The 19,777-nt window shown below is 31.2% G+C and overlaps 1 protein-coding gene across 1 annotated transcript in view; it reads right to left on the bottom strand.

Moving 5' to 3' along the window:
* LOC126887030 (uncharacterized) overlaps nt 1–19,279 on the bottom strand; it is a 560,578-nt gene extending 541,299 nt beyond the window's left edge. The window contains exon 1 of the mRNA XM_050654335.1: nt 19,210–19,279. Coding sequence (XP_050510292.1) covers nt 19,210–19,232 — 23 coding nt within the window. The 5' untranslated portion in view covers nt 19,233–19,279. The remainder of the gene's footprint in view (nt 1–19,209) is intronic.
* Between the last annotated feature and the right edge of the window lie 498 nt (nt 19,280–19,777).

The following is a 19,777-nucleotide window of genomic DNA, read 5'->3' as shown; positions in this document are numbered from 1 at the left end:
ATACAGGGTGTTTCATTATTCTTCTTCATGTGCCTTGTCAGTTCCGAACGTTGGCAATTAGCATTCTGTTTTGACTTTGTTTGCGGCAGATCTGAATAGTTCGGCAGATGACAATCCGAACCACTGGTGCCACGAACCAAGTTTTGGAGCCACAAGTCTCCTCCTCCCTGGACCACTTCTGATGTTTATTTTCGCTTGGATGATTAGCTAAAGTACTCTATATTTTTTTGTGTCTCATGACGTGACCCAAGTATTCCAAATTCTTTCCTTTATGGTTATTCCTACTTCTCTCTCTTTACATATCCGGCATAGTACCTCCTCGTTGGTTACGTACTCGGTCCAGGATATACGTAATATACGTCGGTAAGCCCACATTTCGAAGGCCTCTATTTTTTCCATTAATGTTGCGGTCAGTGTCTACGCCTCCATTCCATATAACAAAATCGGGAATACATAACACTTAAGAAGCCGGATTTTGAGACGTAGGGTGAGGCTGTTAGAGGTGAAAATTTGCTTCATGCTAGTGAACGACGATTTTGCTTTTTCTATTCTTATACGTATTACCTTTGCTTGATCTCAACTTGAATTAACTGTTCCTAAGTATATGTACGAATGCAAGTCTAATATCAGTTGCCTTGGTCGTTGTTGGGTTTTGCTTACTAAGATCCATTTAATTTTTGTGATGGTTAGTCTGAGTCCGTATTGTACACTTATTGTCCATATTGAAATTTTGTATCTTACTCATTAGGCAACTCAGTTACTCCATGCTACTCACAAGAATCACAGTGTCATCAGCATACCTTATGGTATTAATAATTGTTTCTCCACTTATCTTTATACCTTCTGTGCTTTCCTCGAGCGCTGTCTTAAATAAGGTGTTTTATTAATAATTGGAAATATTTTAACTGTAGATTCATGGGCTAAAAATAAAATATTACGGTTTATCTCAAATCATCTGGTCCGAAAATGTTTCCGAAAGGAGCTAGAGCTCTTTGAAGATCGCTTCTTGTAATTAGTTTGTTTTATATTCCCGCATAACGCTTCTATTTAGAAAAACGAAAACTGGTACGCCTATTTATCTTCGAGAGATAATAGCAGGGGAGGTAAGGATGCTAAATTTGCAGGTACTCGAGCGTTATGGGGACTTATTGGGTTGTGAAGATTAGGTCCTAAAACCAAAAAAAGTTAAAGTCATAGGCGCAAATTCCCGATACCCTTGGATATCCTATGGATATCTTGTTTAAAAATAGTCCAAAATTTTTTACATTACACCATTTTAAAGTAAAGAAAACAAGGTTTTTTTTATTCCAGAATGTATATGTTACTGTTAAAACCCGATTTCAGTTAAAACCCAAATTTACTAGGCAAAACTAGTTTTAACTACGCGCTTTAGACAATTCTAGTTTTAAATAGTCAAAACTAGATTTGACTAAACATTGATAAACATTGAAGCTTTTGAGATGTGGTGTTACCGTAGAATGCTACGTGTATCTTGGGTGGACCACGTGACGAATGCCGAAATTTTACGTCGGATCGGAAAAGGATGTGAAGTTGTACTTACTGTTAAAAGAAGAAAGCTTGAATACTTTGGCCATGTTATGAGAGGTGACAAATACTCGCTGCTGAGACTGATCATTCAGGGTAAAATCAGGGGTAAGAGAAGTATCGGTAGGCGCAGAATATCTTGGTTAAGAAATCTGAGGGAATGGTTCGGCTGCAGTTCCATCGACCTATTTAGGGCAGCCGCCAGTAAAATAAGAATAGCTGTGATGATTTCCAACCTCCGATAGGAGACGGACTTGAAGAAGAAGATTTGACTGCTACATTCAGTTAAAACTATACTAAATTTACAATCAAGATACAGTAGAAGAAATAAACAAACCAAGACACGTTAAATTCTACTAGGAGCACTCCCAAATCATGATTTCCAAAGTTTATACATTGTAAGTTATGATTCAGGACTGCTCCTAGTAGCATTTAACGTGTCTTGGTTTGTCTATTTCTACTGCATCTTGATTGTAAATTTAGTATAGAAACGGATTTCTTTTAGAGTAGTTTATACTAGTTCCAAATAGTTATTTCTGGAATTACTAGTGAATACATTGTTGGAAGAAGAGACAAGTAGGCTTATTCGGGGTAGTGTTAATGACGAAGGCGGCCGGTTGGTAACAAACTAGTGTATGCAACTGTTGATTGTTTTGCATCGTTTTTATTGGTTATATTACACCACTGTGTATCATTCACCATGAGTGATAATATCAAAGATCAGATTAAGAGCAGGGATATAAGAAAGTGAAAAAAACATGTTTCGGAAATGATTTTACAAATGGAAGAAACAGAGAAGAAAGAAAGTCACTGCAATATTGTGACCAAAAGCATATACAATAAATTAATGGTCGAAGTACAAGATGCGGAACTATCTGCCAAGAAAACACCATTACAAAATCAAAGACTAAAACGATTTAGAATTGTTGAAGTTGGCGAAATAAAAAATCTAGCTTCTAAAATTGATCCCATCAATTATTATGTACCTGCCGAAGACATTTTTGGCATAATAGAAACAGCCCACGGTGTTATTGTTTATGGAGATCGGGATAGGTTGAAGACTAAAACCGCCAGGAAATAGGCAAATATAACAATTATTGATATGATCAATACTTTTATACCAATGTGTGAAACCTGCCAACAGAACAAGAGAAAAAATATAAAAGCGGAGAGAGAGAGTAGAATAGAGTTTTGCTCTAGATCGATAGAGAACTACTCTAAATGAAATCCGTTCGGGATTTTTAATTTTAACTGAATTTAGCAGTCAAATCTAGTTTTGACTAGTTAAAACTAGAATTGTCTAAAGCATATTATAGTTAAAACTAGTTTTTCCTAGTAAATTCGGGTTTTAACTGAAATCGGGTTTTAACGGTAACATATATACCTAAATTACATGAAAAAATCATAATGAGAAATTTAAAAATATCAAAAATCATTAAAACTATAAAACCTTGAAAAAGCATAACTTGCTTAAAAAGAGCCGTATAACCTTACACAATAGACCCTTTTAAAGGTAATTGACTTGTCTTTCTACTAAATGTACCATTGCATATACCCAGAAATGCGTAGAAAAAGTCATAGAATAATGTATGCGAAATAATGGGGAAAATGGCGAAACTTTAAATCCTAGAAACTTTTACCAAACTTCATTTTAAAGAGGAACGATGGAAGTTATTTTTCGCTTAAGCAATGCCTATACCTATATCCCCGTGGAAAAAAGTTATGGGGCAAAAAACAAAATTGCTTTCTCTCGCGTTTTTTTATTGCTTTTCTTTTGAATATATTTTTGTAAAAAAAAATATTTTTGACTTTAAAATGTGATATTTCGATAAGAAATTTAATCTGGAATAATTTTCCTGTAGACGTGTTTGTACCAAAAGTGCATAGAACTCACCCTAATTCACCATGTGCCTAGGGACTAATTCACCCGTTTCTCAAAAACGCACCCATTTAAATGCTCGGTTTTTTCAAATATCGAGGTCCATTGACAATATGAGACAATAAAATCTCGTTAACGTTGTAGTTCCTTTTAGATATCTTATTTTGAACATAATTAATAGCCTATAAACGCAGAATGAAATATTGCATTATTACGGAAGGCCCTTAGCATAACCAAAAAGAGCATTGCAAAATCACTTCAACCTGAAATGTCTGAGCCACCAAGAGAAAAAAATCCAGATATAATAATTGTAGTACATCTAAAAAGGATAGAAAACAAGATCAAAATATGCAAATTCCGATAAATTTATTTGTATGGAACATTCTCTTATTTGTAGTTCATGTGAAAAATAATGACATAATGACATAGCTTAAGAGGAAACAGTAGGATCAACAGGTAGCGAAAACGCGTTCCCAGATTGCGGCTGTAATTTTGAATATTTTTTCGAGATATTTGGCACACTTATTCGTAATATAATAGAGAATAACGGTACAGAGCCCAATTTGAAAAATATATTAATATGAGGAAATTACTCTGTAATTAAATACAATATTAAAAAAACGAGCCTGTACCGCCATTAAGAAGAACAAAAAAATACACTTTCTTCAAATAAACTTTTTTATCCGATGCCTAGATTTTGTGTCATTTTGGAACTACTAATGAAATAAAAAATTTTAGTAGTTCCAAAATGACACAAAATCTAGGCATCGGATAAAAAAGTTTATTTGAAGAAAGTGTATTTTTTTGTTCTTCTTAATGGCGGTACAGGCTCGTTTTTGTAATATTGTAATTAATTACAGAGTAATTTCCACATATTAATATATTTTTCAAATTGGGCTCTGTACCGCCATTCTTTATTATATTTCGAATAAGTGTGCCAAATATCTCGAAAAAATATTCAAAATTACAGTCGCAATCTTGGAACGCGTTTTGGCTACCTGTTGATCGCTACTGTATTACCTTAATAGGCCGATTTAAGCTAACTTACCTTAGTAAAAAGTTTATAATAACCGAGATACAGGGTGTCAAAGTTAAACTTTTTTTTTATTTATTATTGAATATTTCCTGACAGGTATGATATAACAACATGTAATTTGGTATGTGAGGGTTTTTTGGGTCGAGAAAACTAAATTCTATACCAAAAATTATGTATTGCCCAGAGGGCGCCACATACGCCTTTCAGCACTCATTTATTACGTTCAATTTTTTTTATCCCTTACTCTGTATAATTTTGACATTAAAATTTTTTAGTTTTACTTAAAAAAGGTATACTTCTTTCATCTCCCTAAACTCAACCGTTTTCCAGATAAACGCATTTTAAATCTGCGATACACCAACATTTTTAGCATAATATCATTGTAGTTACACCAGAAAAATAACTTAAAACCATAAAATTATTCAAAAATGTATCGCAAATTTCTTCAAATGGAATTCGCGATGCAATGACATAAATTTGAGAACTGGCACAATTATTATGGTTTTAAGTTATTTTTCGGGTGTAACTACAATGATATTATGCTAAAAATGATGGTGTATCACAGATTTAAAATGCGTTTATCTGGAAAACGGTTGAGTTTAGGGAGATGAAAGAAGTATACCTTTTTTAAGTAAAACTAATAGCAGAATAAAAATTTTAATGTCAAAATTATACAGAGTGAGGGATAAAAAAAATTGAACGTAATAAATGAGTGCTGAAAGGCGTATGTGGCGCCATCTGGGCAATACATAATTTTTGGTAGGGAATTTAGTTTTATTGACCCAAAAAACCACCACATACCAAATTTCATGTTGTTATATGATACCTGTCAGGAAATATTCAATAATAAATAAAAAAAAAGTTTAACTTTGACACCCTGTATCTTTGTTATTATAAACTTTTTACCAAGGTAAGTTAGCTTAAATCGGCCTATTTTAATCTCAGGCACCTGAGGCTAAGCTATGGCCATTGATTAATAACTACATAGATACCTCACCTTTAGGTAAAACCGAATTCAGTGTTAAACTCCGCCCACTTACACCTCTTTGCCCCTCAAGTCTAAGTACTAACTGGCTGGACGGTGGCGACATTTATTGAAATTTTTGCCAAGATTGAAAAATAAATTTGAGTTGCTTGGCTGGCGTAATAGACAACGATATAAGGGTAGTATTTAGAATTTTAACAAATAATTTTAACGCGATTGTAATCTCTATTTTGGAATTCCGATTTTACTTCAGATAAAACGCTAAAAATTGATTAATAAAAATAGTGAAGAGGTTTCTTAAAAATTATTTAATTATTAATACACTACAAAAAAAACAACAAAATAGAAAATACATAATAAAATTAGCAGTGATAATTCACATGTAAATTATTTTTTGCAATTTGTAAAAGAATGATATTTTCAGAACTAATGCGAAATAAACTATTTGAAGTTGATATACATAATTTCTTTCCAGATCTAACGCATTCACCCCAGGTAAAATATTGCAAAACCTCCGAATTTTAAAGAATCCATTGGATTGGCAGGAAATTGATTGGTATACATATATCTTGATAAAATGACAGGGAATTTCCAACATACAAATAGTTGAGGGCCATCTGCCTAGGAACAATAGGTAAAAGCTTATAAACGGACAGGATTAGAAAGTTTAAAACATCACTAATTAGATCATATTTCAAAACAAATTAAATAAGTATATTTGAATGTTAATTCTTTTCAAACTAAGATAGTAAAATTAAAATTTTAGGAAAAAAAAGATATTTATTGTTTCTTGTTCTCAAGAAGTACTTTCATTATTGACAATATCGAAACATTTTATTATTAAAAGTCGAGAACAATTAAAAACCACGTTCATGTTTATATGAAGGTGCTTTAAAAATGAAGGTATATTACTCTTGAGAAGAATTAATATTTTTTAACAAACTTGGTAAACGACTCATAATATTTGACATCTGATTCTTTCATTTTGAGTTTTAGGACATGCAAGTTTTTATCAATAATACATTTTTCCCTAAACTGAATAAAAAAGTTTCCATATGATTCCAAGGTTTTAAGACATACTGATATTGTTTTCCTGATATTATAAAATACTTGTTAATATCTACTGTATATGTAACCTAAAGCTAATAGTGTAGTTTAACATTCAGTTGAGTCCACGATTATTTACCCGTGCGTCATTAATACCTGACGAGATAAAACACATAGTTTTTATCTAGCATCATTCTCTTCCACGCATGAAACTAAAGACAAACCAGCTACCGCCTGTTATTAAGTAAAAACACATGTTTTTTTATGAACGCACTAGACTAACTCTATTGCGCACAATAGAGAAAAAAATTTCTAGAGGGTTTTGGTTCAGAAAAGATGTTAAAAGATATGACACATTATATTATTTTTGAAGTTCCTCCCACAAACATAAAACTGACAAAATGATCCACTGAAAGCCGTGTAGACAGTGAATATTATTTCTCTCTTTCTGATTTTCAAAAACTTTAATATTTTTAAAATATTCTAAACCTGCTTTTAAGTTTTCAGTTGACTTGCTTAAAGTTGACATTGGCTTTCTGTTTGGATTACTATCACTACAATATTTGCTGTTAAGACCATCAAAAATATTATTTATAATTTTCAAAAATTCGGCAGTAAAAAAAGCCGTTTTGGTGTGTAACTGCCCTACAAATATTGCTGTTGATATTGCTGAGGCAATTGAGTTGGAAAAAATTTGTGCTGCTAATTTTACACGCATTTTTTGAAAATTATTAGGGTTTATATGAACGTTTGTTATTTTCACTATGCATCGTGCTCTCACACTGGTTCTATCGATGTTGTATGTGTATTTAATATCTTGCCACGATATTTGTTTAGAATCGGCAAAAAACGTCAACTTTTTGTTAAGAAAATTATTTCTTAGACTTTTTAATAAGTGGGGTGTATCGAACACAGTGAAAATCCTCTGATTTCCTATTTCTATTGCAGGCTGATCCTTACATGCGCCTAACAGCTTAAATAAAGCTCTATTATTAGATGCTTGATCACACAACACTTTTGGTATATACCCAATATTTTGTAATTATGAAACAACTTCAACTACAATGTTTTTTAAGTTGTCGCTATGTATTGGACCACCTGTAGCAAGCCGCGTAGCCTTATGTAGCAAGCCGCGCATCATGAAAACCATACCTGTGTTGGCAACTTTGTTTGTTCTTCCTAAAGCACCTAAATCTTGAAACCCTTCTATAATGTCATCTAATTTATTGTACACCAATTGTTTTTTCAAAGAAACTTCATCAAACATTAACACACAGATTTTTTCCCACTCATCCATTGTCTCTGCTTTTTTCTTCAACTTGTCAATTAAGGAAATGTTTAAACCAGTTCTTAATTTTATGACACGCAACCAAGTTTGAATTGTTTTTACTGAAGGTAATATAAAGTTAAGAGGTCTAATTAAACATTTTTAACAACTAGGAGACTTATAATAAATGGCCAGAGCTAAATGCTTTTCATTGTGACTCCATTGTGAACGAGTTTTGTGTGAAAACTGCATATTAACAAAAGTGTGCACGTATATGCTTTTATTTTCTAATAGTACCTGTATCATGAATTTGGTTGCCGATTTTCTGCTTTTTGTTGTTCTACAACGCTGACTGTTCTTCTGACGGCACTTCTTCTTTAAAGCATTTACTTGATACTCCAATTTTTTTACCTTCTTCGTCAATTCAGTTTCAAGTTTTGTGGGCAAATTAATATCAAAACTGGAAATATCACTGAGACTACTACTTGATCTCTTAGGCGATGGAGTTGACCTAACCATACAATCGTATGGTACCTACACTTGTAGATCTTTTACGTTTCGTACCGCAATAAACGTATGTAGAGCATAATACTGGTGGGGTATCACCTAAAATAGGTAATCATTGAAATGTATGTGTAATTTTAATTAAAGCAAAACAAGCATCTCCGTTATTTCTGGAGTAATACTAACAACGCATTCATATTTAAAAAAAATCTCTTTTGATTTAATTGTATAAAACATATATAAATCACTCAATATCAACTGCTTTTATATAAAATATATTTTAATAGTATTATTCTCATTGACAAAGCGCATTAGGCAAACATAAAAATATTTCCAAAGTTGTACAAAGAGTACTCACCTAAATCAGTTGCTAACTGTGCAAATTTTAGAGGAACAGCATTTTTCCTTAATAACTTTCTTTGGCCACTTTGATAAATATGTTCCACTGCATAATGATGCTGGCAAATTACCCTTTGTTTCAGGTCACTGATATCTATCAATATAATATCAATATTTCCGCAGTTTTTTTGCCAAATTTTTGTGCGCTCTACGTCTTTCAGGGGAAATTTAAAAAAAAATATATTATTATTTGTTCCATCGTTTCTTTCAAAACATCCCGCGTAAACACACTTATGCGTTACAGAGGCCATTTTATCTAAAATGTTAGTCCTTTTTTTAATTTTGCTATAACTTGTCACAACACTTGTCACAGATAATACACCTATAGGGTAAGTTCGGCCCTGACACTACTCCTACCTCCTCGCAAGTCAGAGAGAGAATGAGAAATCTCGATACGGTTTTCGAGTAGCGCCATCTAGTTGTTGATACGTCTTTCGGTTACCAAGAGGTGAGCTATCTAGTGGAATATTTATAATCAATGCTATGGCCCATTCTTTACCCACGATACACTCAACCAGAGATAGGATGGTACACATTTGTGGGCGGATCCTCCTTGGCGCGAAATACGTCACTCACAGAGTTGTTTTAAAAGTTAGCTTGCAGTACACATATAGTTAACATACGTTTTCGCTTATAAATTCGTTTAATTGTGTTTTTTGAGGTTTTTTTTAAATATTTCGTTTTAAATAGGACTTTTCCACACTTCTTATTTGTTGTGAGCTTCCGTCATATTATGTCGTATATTAATATTATACACGGATTATACGACATATGACCGAAGCTTGAAACAAATTCCACTTAAAATATTTCATTTTTTAGTTACATTTTTAAAGCCTAAACATTCTATTGTTTATGCAAAAGATCTGATTCATTTTGAAGGGTCCAGGATTATATCGTAAATATTAATTTTTAATTAAATTTATGTTTATGAAGAATGCGATGAAAAATTATAAACGGTCATTAAAAAAGAGGTCACGTTGTACGACAATTCAAATCAGCTGACCGGACATTTACAAAATTACTCACTGCACTAAAAAACATCAGACCTTTCTGACCTTCATCAACAGAAAGCGAACGTGTGTTTATAATTTCAGCAAATTTCTGTACAAAAAAGGAATCAGCTGGAAAGATCAAACACTGAACAATTTATGTTTTCCTAAAACTTATTTCAATAATAAAAACAACGAAAATTCAGATTAAACACAAATTTATAATTTTCCTGTTTCTAAATATGTTCAATATTTAATCAAATTTATACGTTTTAATACTAATTGCATTGAAAAATAATGAAGATAAAATAGAAAAATAAAAAAGAGAGTGAAAAATAATTAAAAACCAATTTCTTCTCTTCATTTTTAAATTTCCCGATTTCCGGGAAATCATAGGGGGCGGGAAATGGAGCTCTAACTGTAAAAGATACAGAATGGAGTTGAAATGATCTGGCAGGATTCATTTGCCATAAATTTAAGAACGACTTATCATTGCAAAGTTCGTCGAGTGCATCATTTACGTGGATAGATCATTTGAGCGAGGGTGGTTTGTCAAAACCATCTTCTGCATTCATGAATGCCATTGAGAGTCTCAACAGGGTATTTTTTGCTGCACATAATAAAGATGGATTAGTATGTGGTGAAAATTTCATAAAAAGTCTTTTGTTGCAAAGTGTAGATATTCAATGCCCCGAAAAGGCAAAACGCTTGTTCTTTAGAACAAGAATGTTCATTCGCATAAAAGAACTAAATAGATCAATTACCCTCCAGAGAGCTACCTACCAAAAGAAAATGGAAAAAAATTTTGGCCTAGAAAACAATAAAAAGTTCTTAATAATGTGTATATGGGATTGAGCCACAATTGTTGGTGTAACGAAAATTACATTTCTTAAATACTACCGTTTGAGTTTCGATTTCCATTCCGGAAATCGCGAAAATTAAAAGTTAAAAGAAAATTACCTAAGTGTTGAAAATTCTGGGAAACTGTAGTAACCGTCTCGTAACCTCGTTCAGGTTACAAGAATTTTCCCAGAATTTTCAACACCTAATTTTCTTTTAAATTTTAATTTTCAAAGATTCAAGCTCGACTCTTCAATACGATTTGATTGATATGTCACAGGTACTATTTCTGCGATTATATTATATGGCACTTCCGGTTAGAACTTTTTAACCGAAAATTATAGGTATAATAACCAAAAGTATCTCTACATTTATTCTCATTTTGCTAAGGCACGTCAAATAATATATCGCTTTAAAACGGTAGGTACTTCCGGTTGCAACTCTAAAACCGGAAGTCCGATGTCAAATGTCTTATCTTTAACACCATCCTTGGGTTATAAGCTTTCATTCGACATCTCATTTGTCATTCTATCTGTATTAGTAACGGAGGAGTTATATTCACGGATGGACGGACAGACAGTCATGAAAACGGAAGTATATATTTGTTCTCGTCTTGCTAAAGCGGATCGAATAATATATCGCTTGTACTATTCCGGTGACTTTAAAACAGTACTTCCGGTTGCAACTCGAAAACCGGAAGTCCTAGGTCAAATTTCTCACCTTTAGTACCATCCTTATAATATAACCTTTCATTCGACACCTCACTTGTCATTCTACCTGGTATAATGACGGACGAATTGTGTCTACGGACGGACGTACGGACAGACATACGTAAATAATTCAACGTTTTCACATTTTTTCAAAATTGGGTGAAAACAACATGCATATTTTATTTAAACTACTGTATATGCGCATATTTCATACGTTTTTATTAGCATACTTGCCTAAGTTTAGTAATAAGTGTAGGAATAAAACTTTTATTTATACAAATATTAATTCGAAAACAGCACTTATTTATTTCATGTTCTCTATTCAAACCTAACTAAATATTTAAAATAATGCTCGAACATATTTTGTAATTATGTACTTGTTTAGTTTTTAAGTTACTTATACAAATTTATTTGGTCTTTTAAATACCTTTTTTAATTTTAATTTGTGGGTAATTATTTTAAAATTTCTTGGACAAAAAGTTGTATTTACATATATAGTAACTTCTGTGTAAATTTCAGATTTTTACCTTTTGTAATTTGAATAAAATAAGAGAAGTTTGACGTTATTTATATTGGTTTCCTTATATCTCGCCAGCGATTACTCTGTGAGTGACGTCATGCGCTCGGCAGACGAAAACTCGTTTTTAGGAACATCCGGGCCTGTTCTTTACCAAACACCCTGTATATCAAAAATCTGACGATTTCAGCGAGGCATAAGGAAATGGGTGAGTCACAAAGTTGTACTTTTGATATTGTTCTGAAGCTATTTCTTGGTGGCATTTATGTCATTTATTATTATAACTAGGATATAAGCCACCATTTAACTTAAAAAATGATTTCATTAACGTTTCCACTTCCACCTCGGACGTTGAAACGTTAATAAAATTATTTTTTAAGTTAAATTGTGGCTTATTTCCCAGTTAGAATAATAAATTGTACTTTTGAATCTTGAAATACTCGAAGCGCGATTGATTTTTTTTATTTTGAAGGATTAGGTACGGAAGAAATATAATCTGATGATTTTCATGGGGCGATGTAGCTAAAACCATATACAGGGTGTTTCAAAAGTAGCGGGACGGTCGAATATTTCGGAAGTAACTTTAAAATCTTAAATAGGAACTCTCATTTTTATTGCAAATTTAGATTCCTTACGTAAAAATAAGTAATTTTATTCCAGAAATTTTCTCGAACTGTGGATAGATGGCGCTATAATCGAAAAAAATAATTTTTGAAAATTTGAAAAATTTTTATCTTCACAAGCCGATAGGTCCCCATAACGCTTTAGTAACTGCAAATTTAGCATCCCAGTTATAATTTCCTTTAATTTCTGGTACAATATAAATATTCTATTGTTATAGTCGGTTCGCTAAACTCAGACACAACTGGCTAGTGATTTTAGTAAATAATTTTGCCAATTTCGTAAAATTGGCAAAAAAATAATTACTAAATAATTAATAATTACTAAATAGTTAGAAATGTTGCAAATTTTGCCAAAAATTGGCAAAAAACAAAAAAATTACCTAATCACTAGCCAGTTGTGCCTGAGTTTAGCAAACCGACTATATTTATGTCGTTAGGTTATAGGTTTTATTATTAATTATTTTTCACATGTACCTAGTTGTTTTTAGAGTTGAATGTATAGTGTTTTTCAGATAACACTCTCCACCTTAGATAGCCTTTGAACCACTGATTTTTGGAAAAAACACAAAAAGACGTCAAATAATACTTGAAGGCGGAGGCATTATACTATATTTAAGCTTGCCGGGAACGGCACACTCTCACCCGGTATCATCCCTTATTTTTTTTTAAATCACTTCCACCTTTTTTTATTTGATATTCGGATTCTCCTCTTAGTGATTAGTTTATGAGAAAAATAAATACAAAATAAAGAATTCTGGATTGAATAAAAATGTTTTTTTGTACCAATGGCCATAGTTGTCGAGGTACTTTATGTAAATAAAAAAAAATTAAAAAATGTTTTTGTTTTTAATTTTATAATATTTAGATGAACATTTCACCATCAAACATTTTAAAAATAGATAATTATTCAAAATTTTAACAATAATTATTCAAAATTTCAAAAGTCATTTTGAATAAATATTGTTACAATTTTTTGTAGAAAAATGTTCATTCTAAATGTTTGTATGTAATAAAATTGTAATAAAATAATTTTTTTCAATCCAGTTATCTTGCTCTGTATTTATTTTTCTCATAAACTAATCACTTTAAGCATCATATGTGTTATACATTTTTGAAATCAGTACAAAGAAGAGAATCCAAATATAAAATTAAAAAAGGAGGAAATAATTTAAAAAAATAAGAGATGACACAAGGGTAATTGGGGTAAAGCTTAAATATGGCATAATGTCTCTCCCTCCAAGTATTATTTGACGTGTTTTTGCGTTTTTGTCTAAAAATTAGTGGTCCAAAAGTTATTAAAGGTGGATAGGTTTATCAGAGCACTGTACATATTTTGTTTTATTTCAAGTTCTTTAAACAGATTTATTTGGCAAAAATTAGTTTATTTATGTTCATTTAACCTACAGCTACGGGTCCAACAGGGTCGAGTGGTAAGTTGCGCGTATTTTTTTTTTTTTCAGTATACGAAGGGTTAAAGCTAAATCTCACAATAACTGTTAAATATAGCTATAAGAAGAAATCACCAATATTTAAAGAGCAGTAATCACCAATATTCTTTCTAATAACGCCGTCACATATAGGGTAATTCATTTCACTGGGAGAGTTGAGAAATTTTTAAGTTACGTATTTTGAATCATCTTATACCGGGTGTTTCATTAAGAATTGTCCATATGGTAACTGGAGAAAGCTTAGCACAAAATACGAAGATTTAACCCAATATACTTAAATAAAATATTCCTCCTTACCAAGATAGAGAGTGTTTTATTACAAATATTCTAAAAGGATTTTAGCCAATTGTTTTAACACCTTCCAATATTTTTTGTTCAAACTCGACAAACAGTTTATACGTATTGGGATACTGTAACTAGTGTTAAAATATAGTTTTTCGCTGTTACCAGGGTCGTGCTGTAGGGATATATACTTCTATTTTCCCACTTTTCCCCCTCACAATCTACGTCACTGTCGTAATAATCGTTTGAGCATGTTTTTTTTAATTATTCGTTTTGTTTTACGTAAATATCATTTTCAACGAAAACTTTTCGTTTATAAATTCCCAAAGTGTGTGTGTTATTGCGTTGCCGCTCCTGCAATACATAGAGCAGATTTATCGATGGTTTCTTATGTAGTTTTGTCTTCTGAATCCAAATCTGAAAACGGCATTTCGATATCTCTAAGCGTCTTCGAGATAATCGACCTCCAAGTCTAAAATGTGACGTCACAATCATTTTATTTTCTGCCGACACACTAACCGTCAGCTGAAATCGTTGCTAGTAAGTAGGCTAGTTTTTTTAATCTGAATTCGTCAAGCAAAGCATAAGTTATTGGTTATTTACATTTGAGTTTGACACTTCGTGAATGTCAAACTAAATTTTAAATGAAGTATTAATAAAATATCAACGACTTGATAGTGAATTTAATTATTATATAAAATAAATAAGATGTTCATAAATACAATTTGAGTATACTTTGAAAGCAATAATTTATTAAAAACTTTTAAAATGTTTATACGAGTATACGGCCTCCCCTTGGGAGTACCTCATGATAAATGGACTGTTCCATTTGTTATGAAATGAAAATTGTTATTATAGTCGGTTGGCAAAATTACTAATTATTTAGTAATTATTAACTATTTAGTAATTATTTTCTTGCCAAATTAGCAAAATTATTGACTAAAATCACTAGCCAGTTGTGTCTGAGTTTAGCGAACCGACTATAATATGAAATGTTGTTTGGAAATTTGGAATAAAAAATGGTCTGATATGTGCATCCTTCTAATGGAAAAAAATATTTGAAAATTTTTCTCAAATTATGGATACCAACAACATTTTCATTTATAACTCTTTTATTTTTAATTTGACGAAGAAAAGTTATTCTTCATAAAGCATGGTCTAAGATTTATGATGCAATGATCATGTTATATCAAATTTTATAAATTTTATACGAGGTATATAAAAAATGTAAATTTCGATAAAGAGTAAAGTACCTTTAGAGTTCAAAATATTTAAATTAGAATGATATAATTGCACATTAAAGCAGAATTTTTAATTCTAAACAACATTTTATAATAGCAATTTTCCATATTATGAATTAAAATACGCAAATAAACAAAGTTTTGTTATGATAATGCTCGTATTTTCAGCTTGTTATCTCTCAATGCGATAAAGTAAGTAGTTTTCAAGTTATTTGTGTTTAAAGGTAATTAATTAAGAAGATTATGTATTTTAACCATAATCTTATTGAATCCATTACTTTTAAATGCAAATAACTGGAAAACTATTCATGTATATACTGCGTGTCAAGTTTGAACAAAAAATATTGTAAGGTGTTAAAATAATGGGCTAAAATCATTTTAGGATATTTTTAATAAAACACTCTGTATCTCGCTAAGGAGGAATATTTTATTTAAGTGGTTTGCGTTAAATGTTCATATTTTGTGCTAAGGTTTCTCCAGTTACTATGTGTACGACAATAAAAAAATGTGTAATTAAGAAAATTTTTACCCAAGTAGTCCATTGAAATGTTACATTTAGTGTGCATTTCTTAGAGGAGTCAATTTTATTTTTTTAATGTGTAGGGGGGTTCAGTAGAAGCTTAAGTTCAAGTTTTTGGGGTTGAGGCCCTTGTCCCCCGGCCGCCATCTTGGAAAAAGAGGTGCAAAGGGCTTTCGCGCTGTATCTCGTAAACTAGCTACCCTACAGAAAATTTAATTTCACATAAAATGAAGCAAATTAAATTTTCTACAATTTTATATGTATTACTTTTTATCGTAAAGTGACCAACAAAAAAGTTATAAACAAAAATAAGAGAAAATTTTGGAAGAAATTTCCTTTTGGAGGTTAATAACTTTTTTTACGTTCATTTCACAATAAAGTAACATCATAGCGATTTTGTAGAGGATTTTTCAATAAACAATTTTCACTATAAAGTTGTTTAATTTTATTTATTATCTAGGTTTTACAGCGCTCCAAACTTGACCAGATTCTCGAATTCTCGTAGAAAAAGAATGCTTTTCTATCTACACAGGGTGAGGCAGATAAAAGTCCTATTAGAAATATCTCGAGAAATAAAGGAACCAGAATCGTGAAAATTGGAATGAAGGGGTTTTGAAGAGTGATCTATTTAATGAAAATATTTTCATCGATTTGCTACTTCCGGTTATACCGGAAGTGGCTTATAACTTCGTTTTTTTTAAATGGGACACCCTGTATATTTTTACGTTTTTAGATTCTACTCCATGTCTTCTTTCTTAAAATATGAGGTTTTGTAATGTTATACAGGGTAGTTTAAAAGATAATTACGTTTTTTTTCTTAATTTCCTAGCAACATTCACACCCTGTAGAATTGTAGTAGTTTGACATCAAAAACTCTATTTATGTACAAATGATTTTTAATATAGTCTACTATTGTTAAAAATTGTTAGTATAGCTAAATGTTGAATTGTACTATACAGGGTTGGTCGAAACTCGGAAAGAGTATTTTCTGAGTTTTCTTAAATGGAACACCCTATATTTTATTATCGTAATGAAATGATATTTTATGCTACTTTTTTATTTCTTAAGCATTCCCTATACCTAACTACTTTAATTTGTGAGTTATTGGTAACTCAAGCCAAACATTAATTTCAACAAAAAATACGTGAAATTTTATTAGGTTGGCCGTGATAATATTCAATCACAAATAATTTTTCGGAAATAAATACATATTAATCTTGACTGATCTTTAAAATTGCCAATAATGGTTGAGCTATCAAAATACCTACGTAGCTAACATTCTTGGCGCGATTAACAATTAAGCGCAAACTAATGCATTTAGGTATAGGGAATGCTTAAGAAATAAAAAAGTACCATAAAATGTCTTTTCATTGCAATACTAAAATATAGGGTGTTCCATTTAAGAAAATTCAGAAAATCCTCATTTCGAGTTTCGACCAACCCTGTATACTAAAATTAAACATTTAGCTATACTAATAATTTTTAATAATAGTTGACTATATTAAAAATCATTTTAACATAAATAGAGTTTTTGATATCCAACTACTACAATTCTACAGGGTGTGAAAGTTGCTACGAAATTAATAAAAAAACGTAATTAGCTTTTAAACTACCCTGTATAACATTACAAAACCGCATATTTTAAGAAAGAAGACATCGAGTAGTATCTAAGAAAGTAAAAATATACAGGGTGTCCCATTTAAAAAAACGAAGTTTTAAGCAACTCCCGGTATAACCGGAAGTGGCAAATTGATGAAAATATTTTCATTAAATAGATCACCCTTCAAAACCCTTTCATTCCAATTTTCATGATTCTGTTGCCTTTAGTTCTCTAAATATTTCTAATAGGCCAGTTATCTGCCTCACCCTATATATTAGACGAGCGGCATTAACCGTTATGCCAACCACGAAAATCAAATTTAAGGTGAATGATCAATTTTGGTCTATTTTTATGTTTTCGAGGTCGCTGAATCCGAATATGAAGTTTATTTTTATCTAGAGTTGGTGGAACATGTTAAAAAAATAAATTTTATACAAAAATGCCAAAAATCAATTTTGATGATTTTTCAAATTTACCTCGCTGTATCTTTGGTCGCTGTAAATATTTCCTTTTAAAAATTTTACTGTGTCATCTTTGAAGTATGTAAATAACAATGAAATTTGTTCAAAATGTTTAAACGCATTAAAGAAAGAGTTGTTAATTTATTAACATTTTGTCATCATATTTCGTTAGTTTCATGTTTACTTAAAAAAGTTGAGTCACAAACTTTTTAGTTTATAATTTTAACCAACACAACAATAAAATATAGTTCATAAATAAGTTTTTTGGAAAATTTTAAGCCAAAATATATAATACAAAAAAAGTTATGTTACTTCATATACAAGCGGCACACCCCAAAAAACGCTTATATCTCGAGATCTTGACCACGGTGTGGTGAATGGCTAATTTTTATCATACTTTATGATTTTGATATTAAAAATCGTTTTTTGCTCTGCTTAAGAATTTTGCATTTTGCGGTTGCGTCATTCTTCTTCTGAAGCGGCGAATTTGTCCTCAAACAACTTCTTGGGCCTTTTCTATATATGCTTAGAGTTATAAGTTTTATAGTGGGAACAAAGATCAAAAACAGATTAATAATAGCATAGGAATGTTAAAAAATAATAAATTGTATGAATAAAAAATATATATAGATAGAAAAGTAAGCCCAACTTTTGTTTTTATTGTATCCCTATGAGCATTCGAGAATCTGGTCAAGTTTGGAGCGCTGTAAAACCTATATAAATAAAAAGAATTAAACAAATTTATAGTGGAAATTGTTCGCTGAAACACCCTCTACAAAATTGCTATAATGCTATTTTATTCTAAAATGAACTGAAAAAAAGTTTTAACATCCAAAAGGAAACTTGTTAAAAAAAATTTACATATTTTTGGTTATATCTTTTTTGTTGGTCACTTGACGATAAAAAGTAATAGAAACAGAATTGTGTAAAATTTAATTTGCTACATTTTATGTTTAATAGATTTTCCGTGGGGTTGGTAGTTTACGAGATATAGCGCGAAACCCCTTTGCACCCCGTTTCCAAGATGGCGACCGGGGGACAAGGATGGCGACTCCAAAAACTTGAACTTAAGCTTCTACTGATCCCCCCTACACATTAAAGAAATAAAATTGACTCCTCTAAGAAATGCAAGGTACGGCCTAAAAAATGTAACATTTTAATGGACTAAAGTATATGCCATAAAATAAAAAAAAAATACAATTCAATTATTTATAGAGATCTAGGGTGTCACAGGTCACATCTGACAAAAAGAAAACTGGCATTACCTCGAAAAACATATCGGAAAGTATGCTATAATACATAGAGATCTTACTTACATATTACGTAATGTATGCTTCATTTTTTATTACAAAATCACAACTGGATACAGAAATAAGTTGGTTTTCCTTAGCGATTAATATGTGACTCAGATATCCGGTTAAGGCAGATCCGCTCACAACTGATTTTGGCTTGGTTAAAAAACAGGCCGCAGATATTATAATTAACTTAGATATTATACAGTTATCTTGGATAGAATGATTAAATCAAAGAAAAGTGTATAATATTTTTAAAACTTGTAACGTTGCAAACGTCACATCTTTGCTATTTTATTTTAAAATAATTATTTTATTGTATTTTCTTTAATATTTCATTAGTAATAATCTTCTGTATTTGTTTTAACTGGTTTCTCCATTAAAAACTTGTTTGGCGCCCTCTTTTGTTATCCTGTATTTCCTATCTCTCTTTACATTCTAGCACAGCGATACTCAACCTTTTTCTTTCCTGGGCCACATACTAGCTATTGCCGCAGCTTGCGGGCCGCAATCAAGATGAAGTAGTATACAGGGTGTTTTATTGGGTAACGGAAATACTTGAATGGTGAATAGAGGTAAATGAGGCGGCTCT

This window comes from Diabrotica virgifera, chromosome 6 (genome assembly GCF_917563875.1).
Source record: "Diabrotica virgifera virgifera chromosome 6, PGI_DIABVI_V3a".
NCBI classification, from domain to species: Eukaryota; Metazoa; Arthropoda; class Insecta; order Coleoptera; family Chrysomelidae; genus Diabrotica; species Diabrotica virgifera.
Note: the sequence above shows the minus strand (reverse complement) of the source record. Positions and strands in the feature narration are given on the sequence as shown.